The 11,591-nt window shown below is 43.4% G+C and overlaps 1 protein-coding gene across 2 annotated transcripts in view; it reads right to left on the reverse strand.

Annotated features, from left to right (window-relative positions):
- Nucleotides 1-11,591, reverse strand: part of dgkh (diacylglycerol kinase, eta) — an 87,041-nt gene extending 75,450 nt beyond the window's left edge. The window contains exons 1-2 of one of the 2 annotated variants that reach the window (XM_050048675.1): nt 11,337-11,591; nt 9,925-10,089 (exon numbers count right to left, since the gene is read on the reverse strand). In XM_050048675.1, the coding sequence (XP_049904632.1) occupies nt 9,925-10,089; nt 11,337-11,384 (213 nt within the window). In that variant the 5' untranslated portion in view covers nt 11,385-11,591. Of the gene's footprint in view, nt 1-9,924; nt 10,225-11,336 lie in introns of both variants that reach the window. The other variant, XM_050048674.1, reaches the window with a different exon arrangement.

Below are 11,591 nucleotides of genomic sequence, written 5' to 3' on the forward strand. Positions count from 1 at the left end.
TCATTTATTCAGACAGCTAATCCAACCAGAAGAGCAGGAGCACAGTGCTGACTGAGAATTAAATGAACACCTCGTGACTGATTGAGACAAACACACACAGACTGCTGCACACTCCGAGCTGGGGAGTTGCATCACCACACAGCAGAGTATGAGCTGGACTAGTATTGACACTCCCAATGTATATTTTTATCCTTGGGAAATCACACTGTTACCACACACACAGTGCACAGTGGCTGCTTTGTGTTTCACGTCATCTTCAGTAAGCTGACAGACATTCCTCACAACCTTGATTGGAACGACACAGACTGCATCTCGTGGAGGTCGAGCTTTTAATAGCCGGAGATTTTGTCTTAATGTCTCGGGAGAAACTTTCAGACTCTGAGCCACAGAGGCCACAAAGTGGAACTTTAATCATCTCCACCCAGCTGGAGCAGCACAAGTGACTTTGCTCTAGTTGGATGTTCTATTTTCTCTTTTGTCCCTCCTTGGCCTCCATAGTTCCTTTCCTTGTCTTCATCTCCTTCCTGTTGCCAAGTAGGCCAGAAGTGATCTATAAATAGTTCCCTCTGCCTGCCTCTGTGCGCTGCTCCTCTCTGCTGCTAAATTGTGAGACATGGAGTGAGTCCTGTGCCAGAGAGACATGAGTAACCTGAGCACCATGTACCTTACACCCACTCTGCCCGGGCCACCGACAGGGTGACACACACACACGGACTTAAACAGAACGCACACACAGGCTTATACAATGGACAAAGGCCCAGGCAGTTCAAATGAGTCCAGCAGCTGTGGTTGGTGGATAAGAGCAGAGCAGGAGTTCCCTGGAAGGTTAAATGAAGAGAGCAGAGTAGGCCGGCGTCCTGTCTTTGACGATACGCAGACAAACAGTCGGTCAGACTGCTCACTCACAGAGCCACTTCATGCAGGACCTCGACATCATATACTAACGCTATAGCCTCTCTCTGTCTGACTTTATAGCTCCAGTGTGTCCTAAACCAATTAGCAGTCCCTTCTGGGCCTCAGTGAGGTTTCTATCTAATTAATCTGATAAAAATGCTTGCCTTTCCACCTCCTCGTCTGGTTTGCTTAATTGTTTCATAAGTGTTTTAAAGAAAGGTTAAAGTTTCTTAAAATGACAATCCTCAGAAGGCTCCTAATTTAGTCCTGAAAACTGGGATTGGGAGTTGTAGTGATCCACTTCACACACAACTGTTCTTGGGATCAAATGAAATCATGATTAAAACCTCCAAATTTGTGAAACGGGAACATGAAATTCACTTTCTGACTCACCCACTGAGGGGACTAGTGAATGAAAACATGTAGCTCCTGTTACCCTCCACAGGGTATCTCCAAAAGTGTAAAACAGACCGTGGGACTCATTTCCACTTCTGTTAGGAAGCAGTCTGATTGCTCCATACTGGAGTCACACAGCTCATGAGTAGTGTGGGATCTTTATGATTACATAAGAAAGGATCCAGAGCTGTTCTTACAGGGTTTGCCCTCCTCAGACGTAGCACTCTCCCATAATCATTATAAAGTGCTGGACAAACTTTTGCTCCTTGTTTGCAAATGCAACCTGTTGAAGACACTCCACCCACAGTAACAGTCTGCTACAGGGAGGTTTTCAGTGTCTTATTTATACTTATGAGAGAATAAGAGCTGTCTTTGGGGATGATGAAGACTCATTTCTTAAGATCTGAAGCCCTTTCCTAATGTTGTTATTTTTTTTACCATCTGCACCCACACAAACTCTGTTAAAGGGTTGAAACACATCAAGCAGACTTTGCAGTGCCATGAGATTTCCTAACACTTATTTTTTAAATCTTATTTTGAGTCAGAGGACAAGATACTTCACATTTTGCGATACTGTCATTGTCAATACTTTTGTTGTCTTTTTTCCCCTTTTGTCTTTCCCTCTTTTCTATTTATTAAAATTAAATTTTATTTTATCTATTTTTATATATTTTTCATTATTATAATTATTATTTGAATCATGTTTTACAGCCATATTTTACCTCTCTATGTTATTTTACATAAGACATCCGTTTTTCTGTTATATGTACGTATGTGGAGAGATTTGACCGCTTATACCTTATAATTGTTGTGTTTTCACATGACGGATTTGTTTTGCAATACTGTCAGCCTTGTGTTCTGAAAATAATACAAATATGTAAAAGATAATTAAATGAATAAAAATTTAAAAAAATCCAATAACCAAGCATATTATCAACCGGCCAAAATAATGGCAGCGACTGGTGGCTACTTTTAGTTTATTTCATTTTATTTTAAACATGCATATTTTAACTGGCCATAATGTACACATACTGGGTATGACTTCAGTATTTAATCATTTTAAAACGCTGTGGTAAAACAACTTGAAAGTGATCGCAGAGCTACTTTGGGACCTGTTGAACAGGAATAGTTTGGGTTCTGCTGATTATAACTTGATCTAATCTTAAACCAGAATTTTTAAAATCTGCCTGTGCATAAATTAATGAGATGTTGTTGTGATTTTACATTTAGCTATTAAAAATGCTGTGGTGAAAGAACAACAAGGTAATGACAGATGTAATTCAAAAAAGGAAAAGAAGTTTACAAGGTGCACTTGAATGCACCATGGCTGCTGCTAACATCAAACTCATCTCCAACACAGACAGACAGCAGAGGACAGATGCCTCGGGACCGTCAATGACACCAAAACATGGTGGAGAGTCGCAGCACAGTTTTGGTACAAACATTTACCCTCCAGTGTGGCCGATGGTTTTCTGAGATTTCATCGCCAAACACAAAATCGACATCTATTTGGTGCTTGGTAGGTGATAATTTCAGACCCTGGCTGCAACTAATGGTTATCTTAATTATTGATGAAATTGTTGATTATCTTCTTGATTAATTGTATTCATCGTTTAGTCTAAAATGGCAGAAAATAGTAAAAATTGTCACTCACAGTGCCCTAATTGTCATCTCCAAGTGTCTTACTTTGTCTTAATCCAAAATGATCAATCAGTTACTAAAATAGTTGCAAAAAAATTCTATTCACAGACAAAGTTACAGCTTTAGACATGAATATTATTCAAAGGCTTTTTTATTGCAGAGTTGCTCTTTATTTTATTTATTCTTGTTGCAGCTCAAACGGGAACTTCTTCATCTTGTCCATGACTGTCTGACAAACGCTCGCTAGGTACTAAATCTGTCCTCTGTTTACGGATGTTTATGGATTACTCACTTTAATCCGAACAAAAACTGAAGTGTGTGGTTTTTACGAGGAGTTATGTTCCTATTTCTCGGCCAGATGCAGTGACTTACTGGAGTCTTGTGGTCACTGTGAGGTTGCCACAGGCAACCAGCGGAGACTCCAACAAGTCAGTGTGTGAATTTAAAGGGACAGTTCGCCCCATAATCAAAATTACATATTTTTCCTCTCACCTGTGGTGCTGTTTATCAGTGTGGATAGTTTTGGTGTGAGTTGCTGAGTGTTGGAGATATCGGCCGTAGAGATGTCTGCCTTCTCTCTAGTATAATGGAACTAGATGGCACTCGGCTTGTGGTGCTCACACCAAAACTATTTATACTGCTTAACAGCTCTACAGGTAAGAGACAAAATATGTGTTTTTGATTTTGGGGGTGAACTGTCCCTTTAACAAACAAGATAAGCTGGGAGGTGGATTTTATTAACTTATGGCAAAGCAATGCTGACTGTTTCCCCGTTTCCCGTCTTTATGCTCGGCTAATAAGCGTCAGGATGTAGCCTCATATTAAACGGACAGATATGAGAGCAAGAAAGCAAAAACGTGCATTTGCCAAAATGTGGAACTATGTCTTTAACAAACAGGGGAAAGTTAACGACTCAGCGCTATGGAATGAAAACCAAAAGCTCTGAATCCCAAATATAAAGCCTCCACTAATGCTGCTGCTGCTGAAGGAATGCATGTCAGTGTGACTTCCCTCTTAGGACTTCGAGAAAGACCGTATCTCTCATCTCGTTCTGCCCTGCCAATATTGCGACTTCCTCTTCATACAGTAGCAGCGTCTCGCAGGACCCTTCACGTGCATACGTATTCATGCACGTGCATCCACTACATGTGCACACATACAGAAGGTAAGATATCTCAGCTTGCCAGAGGAAAACCAATCTCTGTCTGGCAATTTCAACTCATGACTGATAAGACTAAACTGCTGTGACTGTAATTGGTCAGCCCATATCGAAGACTGCTTACTTATCTGCCTGGATGCTGACGGGCTGCTGAGAGAAGCCCACTGTCCGTGCAGTTAGGCCTTGTTATACCTCCATTACCCACTCATTTGTCATTCCTGAGTTAGACTGAAGGAGCCTGTGCATCCAGAACAATCAACTCTTTTAGAGCCCAGTGCTGAATCTTTAAATTTCCTCCTCGCTCCCCCCTCTCCTGTTGCTGTGTTAGTGTATTGTCCTCTGTGTTGGGTGTAATTGCAACTCTGTACCCTTCCTCCTCTAACTCCCACCACATGCTAAAACTTCACCACAGTGATGGGAAAATTACAATCCAGTCGTTGGGAAGGGGTTATTCCACTGTCTGTGATCTCCTTTGTGATAGTGGACCACATACATGGGTATTTATACATGTGTCAAGTGGGTGCAGAGGATGTTAAGTGATGTTGTTGAGGCCAGCAATTTACACACAATTACCTCCGTTAGATTCAGCTACAGCTTTGGACAGAAAGGGACACAACTTTGCATTGCTTCAGTGCCACATTTGGGTATAGTGTGCAGAGTTACTCTCTGCAAGTGTGTGTCGAACACATCTCCACTTCTGCAACATGTTCTGCAACATGTTTCCCTTATCTACAGCATGACCTATCATCGTGTGGCCATTTCATGTTAAAGGGATCAGTCAGATTGTTTTAAGTGGGGTTGTGTGAGGAGCTTATTTATAGTCAGTGTATTACATACAGTCGATGTCAGTCCGCACCCCCAGAAGCTAAGCAATGTGCTGCTGTGGACAGGGTCAGCAATGAAACATATTTTGGCCACCCTAAAAAGTCTCACCTCAAACAATCAATATCAGTTTAAGTGTACGCTATATTGAGTGCATTTTCACTGCTTCACCTTTCTGCCACGTCTCTGCTCTCGTCAAAGTCACCAGACTCCATTGATAAAAACAGTAATTTTAGCTCACTTAAAAAACGGGAGCTGCTGGTTGACCACTGCTTTGATACCTTAGTTTGTTAGAGTTAATGCGGGACTTCGGTGAATCTGACATAACCCCTTTGAATGCCAAAGTCACACAAGAACTCAAACAAAGTAATTGATGACGGCAGTGGTAGACCAGCAGCTCCTGTGTTCAGGGATGTTAAATTGCTGTTTTTCGAGTCTGGCTTTGAAGAGAGCGCTTTAACAGCTTACGTGTCCCGTTGGAAATCACTGTGTGATGGAAAGGTACAGTAGTGAAAATACACTTAAACTGATATTGATTTTTTTGGGTGGCTAAAATACATTTTATTGCTGACCCCTCCACAGCAGTAAAGTGCTTAGCTTCTGTGGTGGTCCTCCTGCCTGCTTCTCCAAAGTGGGGGTGTGCCGACCCACAATTGTAAGACTATCTATGGATAAGTACCTCATACAACTCTGCTTCAAACAATCTGAACGATCCCTTTAAAGTATAGTCTCAGCACAATCTTCCAGAAAGAAGGAACTTATGTTTGCCTACGCTTTCTCAAAAGGAAGTACAAGTCATCTGAGTGGGCAGAAACCACAATACTCAGAGGAAAACTTTGAGAGCTTGTTTCTCCCTCTTATGCCTACCTATTTGAGTGTCTTCCATGTGGAAATATGAGCAAGGTAAATGAAACGGGCAAAAATCAGTTTGTTGAAGCAATGCTGCCACTGTGGCGAGGTTGCTCTTGCAAAAGACGCAGTATATCTCATAAGTCTTCCTGGCTACAGATTAAATAAACAAAAAAATAGCCACCAATTGACTCAATCTGATCCCAGGAGTATTTTATCCCAATAGTCATTCTTGCTTCCCATAAACACAAGTCACAGCGTGTCACTTCTTCTGATGCATGGGACCGCAGATGAATTTTCTCAACAATCTAAACCCCACTGAAGTCAGCATCTACCTAACGTGGGTTATTCTGTGTTGGGCGTGCAGAGCTTCCGCAGCCCCCTGTGCAGCAGCAGCAGCAGCAGCAGCAGCAGCAGCAGTGTGCCATTAGCTCTGCTTTCAATCACACCGCTACAGTATTAGTCACAAGTTTATAAGCTCTCCTCAGCTGCAACAGCACACCCTGAAAAGACAGAGAGGGGGCTGAGAGTGGAGCTGACAGCAGAGAAGAGGCGATGAAAAGACTGTTATTCAGACTCACATATTTGAGCATCACGTAGTCAGATTCACCAGTTATTTTCGGGTGTTTTTTATTGTAATTAGCTGAAACATATTTACAACAATATATTTGAGACAAAGAGAGAAATGACAGTATTTGATGCCCGTATGATGGAGTATCAAATTCCCTCTCTGTGCGGTCAAATCCCATTACTCTCTGTCCGACAAGAGGAGAACATCAGGCAGAATAAATGATACCCAATATCTCATTTCTGCTTCAGCCAACAGTTCAACAACAACAACAACTTTTTACTGCTGCCAATATATTGATTTGCCATGATGGGTTCGTAAGTGGCTATCAACTATGGGAGGTTAGCTACAAATAGCCGTGATGATTTCAGTTGCATCCTGTACAGTAGCTGCCAGGGGAAGAGACGGAGGACAGGGTCGAAGTTACAGACTTCTGTCAGGAGTTAAGACTTTCACGGCGATCAATATCCATGTTAAATATGTTCAATAATTTTGATATTCATAAAATACTCCTGCACAATTTCAAGTAAACCACCAGATCACAATGGCTATTTTTGTTTAATTCCTCCTACGAAAAAATGCTTTCAAAGCTGCGTTAAATTAGATGTTTCTGCAAACTTGCTGTCTTGTCCCTCTCACTCCTCGCCTGCTTTTATCTACTGACATTCATCTTAAACTTTTCCCAAAACTAAATGGAAACACAGAGAGGGTAAAGCTGAGAAGACAGTCAATGAGACCTCCTCTGGTATACGTGCCCCTCCAACCAAACCAGCTGTCTTACAGGCAGCACTGCCACAGAGTCGGCCAATAAGGGACGAAAGCTGTGGTTGTCTGTGGCAACCAAAGAACCACAGAGATAGTGGACGGAGAGGGATGGACACAGACAATGTGATGGCCGAGCGTACACATACATGCATGTGCACACACACACATGCACACACAGTCCGGAGCTGAGCAAACAACCCAGTGGAACAACACTCAGTGAGTCAGTGCCTGCATGATCCATTAGTAACTCTCAGCATACACACACTCGCAGAAAAAACCCACTGACCCACACGACAACAACTCGGAGACCTTTGTTAGCACGATGTCAGAGCGCCAAACACACTGATACAGTTACAGCAGGAGTGCGTTACACTAGTGTGATAGCAGCATTAAGCAGTGTGACATGTAGCCTGCTGTATATAGTCTGGCAGGACAGATTAAGTCCATCTGGGCTCTCTGCCAGCCACGCAACTCACATCCCTTTAGTATATCGTGGGTTACTGCACTCACAGTGTGCTTATCACGACTCAAATCAACATGACTTTTATCCACTTTTAAAACTCCTGCTGCAACTTCTGAGGCGACAGGTGAGTTAAAAAATCCCATGCATGGAAAAATCAACTTGCAATCAGTCAACAAACATCAGCTGATGAGGGACAGTCATCAGCTGGATCTGTGTTTGCACTTACACTGTATATTATATCAACCTTTAGACCAGGGGTAATCAACTTGCTCTGCCTGTGAGACACTTTTACAAGGTGACAGGAGCCAGTCAGCAGCGCTGCACATGTACACAGGGGCGTTTCTAGGATTTGAGGACACTTGGGGCTCAGCCCAGACCTCTGTCTGAGGTTCCAGGGGATCCTATCCTGGTACTTTTTTTGATAAACAAGCTCTATTTTGATGCTTTGGTTTGCACCCTAGCACCTTAAGCTGCTTTCAAACCATCGTGCAGCAACTCGCCACTTGCTGTCACTTCAGTGAAGGGAGGGCAGCAGAGGGGAAATGGTTTTGAACATGATGGTAGGAGTATGAAGCGGTTAGCGCCCACTTGAAGGCACACAGATTTTGCTCTTCATTCACTTCATCGTGTTAAACTTCTAGTGGTAGCCACCTGGCTTTGGCCGATCAAATAGAAGGGGGTGGACATGTTTACCCGGAGTTGTACAATAGTGCTAGCGACTTATAAGGCCCGCAATAACACTCCCACCAAACTCCAGATGATCTAGCTTGCACTTCCAATGATCACCAAAGCATCTACTCATCATCACGTAGCGACAGCAGATGCTTTTAAAAACACTTTGCCTTTTTGGGGAATGCACTTGTGGGTTGGCAGTTGCCAGGGTTGACACCACACGATGGAGCTGAACACTCTTAACGAAGGTCCAGGAGGATAAAAATGTTAGTGTCACTAATAAATTGTGAAGCTGAGCAAAAGCAGTGTGCAGGATTTTCGGTTCAAAGATATATTTTCCAATGCACCTGCATCTGAGACAGTTGAATGTGGAAATACCTTTCATCAAACCAAGTGATGGCATAAAAGCAGCTTAAAGTATATTAAAAGCACAAAAAAACTCTGAATTAGAAAATGGCTGGGGGTCCACCTGGCACCCTATCAGGGGCCAGATTTAGCCTGCAGGCTGCAAGATGAGTATCACTGCTTTAGACTCTGAGTACAACATATCAATACTGTAACTGTCAATTGAAGGAAAACCAGTCTACAACTATGGTTAAAGTATCAAACATTTCCTGGTTTTGCTTGCTTTTCTGTTCTGTTCTAAACTTAATATATTTTACTTTTGGTCAGACAAACAATTCATATTATCTTCACATCAGGCTCCGGTCACTTCTGACTGATGTTTGTCATTTTTTCCACAATTTCTGAGCAAAAATGTTCATAAATATGCTGAAAAAGTGACAATTAATCATAAATTCAGTATAATGTTAGTTGCAGCCGTGCAGCATTTCCTCTAGGTAGCACTGCACTCACTGCTAGGGGGGGTATTTGCATATGAAAGGTATGGCCAGACATTCTCATGCCCCAAGTCTCTAAATATACCCCCATGCTGAATAATGTAGATGGGGCGGAGTGGGGCAGTCAATAATTAAGTGGATCCATTGGTGTGGGAGGACGGCACTCATTTGCAGCGTCAAAGATAAGTGGGCCAAGAAAGCTTGGGTGTCACAGACAGCATCCTCTTACTGAGTCCTGCAGGTTAAACGTGGGGAGGCAGCAGGCGTTAAACTCTGTTTCATCTGTGAATCATACACATATTATAGTGGATATTATCTGAGCTGATTAAATCTCCCTTTTATACTGCTGTCATGTCAGTCTGAGAGCACAGTTAAGCTGCACGAAGAGAGGAGGAAACACTGTGTGCTAGTGTGTTTTCTTGAAATAAATCAGAGGAGCTGTACCTTTACTGAGGTTGTACTACTTTGTAGCTGCACACTTTAACTCACTGGGATCAGTGGCAACAGGTTTTGGAAAGTTTTGTGAAGTTGTAATTATTTTCTGTTTTGCACTCCTGCAGAAAAGGTCTTGTTTTTATCCCAAGCAACATCTGAATAAAAAGATAAAGTAACGTGCTGTTAATCAGTCAGCAAGAGGTTTGCAGTCCTGCGTGCGTAAGTCTGCATGGCAAAGCATAAACTACCAACACTGAGTGGCCACTGTGCTTCACTGCTTCCTCAGACATCATTACAGGCAGCACACATCTCCATTGAGCGGCCCAGCCAGCAGGTTGTTGGTCAGACAAACACAGAGCTCCAAACTCACACAGCCATATTCAGTCAGCCACAGACGCACAAAGAGACCGAGGTGTCTTACCTTGCTCCTGATCTGTCCTGAAGTGGACACTTTCCGGATGAGTTTCTGCGGGCCTTCCTGCTCTGCCTCGCTGTCAGAGGACTCTTCCGCGGCGCCGGAGCCGGCGACAGCCCCCACCACATGGGCATGGATCCCCGCCGCGGACGCCGGCCCTTTCTCCGGCTCCTGTCGAGGGGAGAGATAAACCCAGTCGGGGTTAGCCTTCGCCCGCTCCGCCGCTCCCTTCCTCTCCCTCTCCTGGAGGCGAGAGCTGCTCAGCGGCTGGGACGCGTCTCTCCTCGCTGTCATCTCTCTCTGTCTCTATGATAATAAAGACGGCTGTGTTTTCTGGAGTGTGTGTGGGCTGGTGAACGCATAGGGGATGTAGCATGTCGCGGCACAGTGGGGATGGGCTCCAAAGCATGTATATATAACCCCCACCCTCCCCACCTCTCCCCGGTCCCTGCTCGGCTGATGTTTGTGGCTCCAGCCAGCACGGCCAGTCCAGACTGAGGCTAGAGACCGCCTCATCCCCTCCGTTAACCGGTGGACATGTCCGTGGCATGGCAGACCCTAGCGGCTGTTTCACACACAAACACTGCAACCGAGAGCTGCCACGGAAACACAAGCTACTCTGATTTATTTTAAATCAACTCTGATGCTCAATTACTGTATTAAAAATAATAAATATCACCATAAACCATTATTATTGAATATAATATATAAACAATTTCCTATATATTATTCTCAGCTAATATATTATATGTTAATTAAACATGTCATTTATGCTGTAGCCTTCTGAACTCGTCTATTTGTTTTATTACAAATGTAAAATTTCCTCATGATTGTAGTTTTACAGCTGACTGTGTCTGCTGGTTCAGATGCTGAATGAATGCATTAATTTGCCATGACAGAGTTAAATTAAATTTCACGCAGTGGCCATGATTGGATTCCTCAAGGAGGAATATCTGAGACACAAAAACCTCCCCTCGGTTTGGAGAAGTGGAGCGAAGTCTCCGCGCTCTTTCATCTGGGAATAAACGCGAAGTATCGTCCTTTAAATCCATGAAATCCAAATACGCGTCATTTCTCCACAGACACCTACACATTTTAATACTTTCACTTCGTTTTTACCAGAACCAAAACTCAGAAAGAAATTGAAACCTTCTGAAATACCATTTAAACTGTCTTTAGAAGTGTAGCCCACTGTACAAATGCCGACAATAAAAGGAAAGCTTCACGAGCACGCGGCTATAAAAGAGGATGAAACACCTCCAAAGTTTGACATAAAGTCAGTATAAAGGTTAATAAAGCCACGAGTGTTTTATAATCAGAGGTCTAGTTGGTTTTTCTGTGGAGAAACTGAGCAGACTCCTCGTAGTAAAATGGAGCGATTAAGGAAAAAAAAGTCTCCAGTGTTGGATGTTACTAACCAGTTCCTCCCAGGCAGGGCTGCGGGTGTAATGGTAGACATCCTCCATAGTCCCAGACCTCTGTGTCCGCTCCGGGGAGAAAAGAAACGAGTCAGGGAAAGGTGGAGGGATTCACAACCTGCCTCGCTGCCTTTACGCCACTCATATGCGCACTGAATAGATGGGATTTAATTCTCCGCGTCGTCCCTCCACTACCACCACACACACCACCACACCACACCACTCCACCTCCTCCTCCACCAGCGCCGCTCTCTC

The sequence above is a fragment of the Epinephelus moara genome, chromosome 7 (assembly GCF_006386435.1).
Source record: "Epinephelus moara isolate mb chromosome 7, YSFRI_EMoa_1.0, whole genome shotgun sequence".
NCBI classification, from domain to species: domain Eukaryota; kingdom Metazoa; phylum Chordata; class Actinopteri; order Perciformes; family Serranidae; genus Epinephelus; species Epinephelus moara.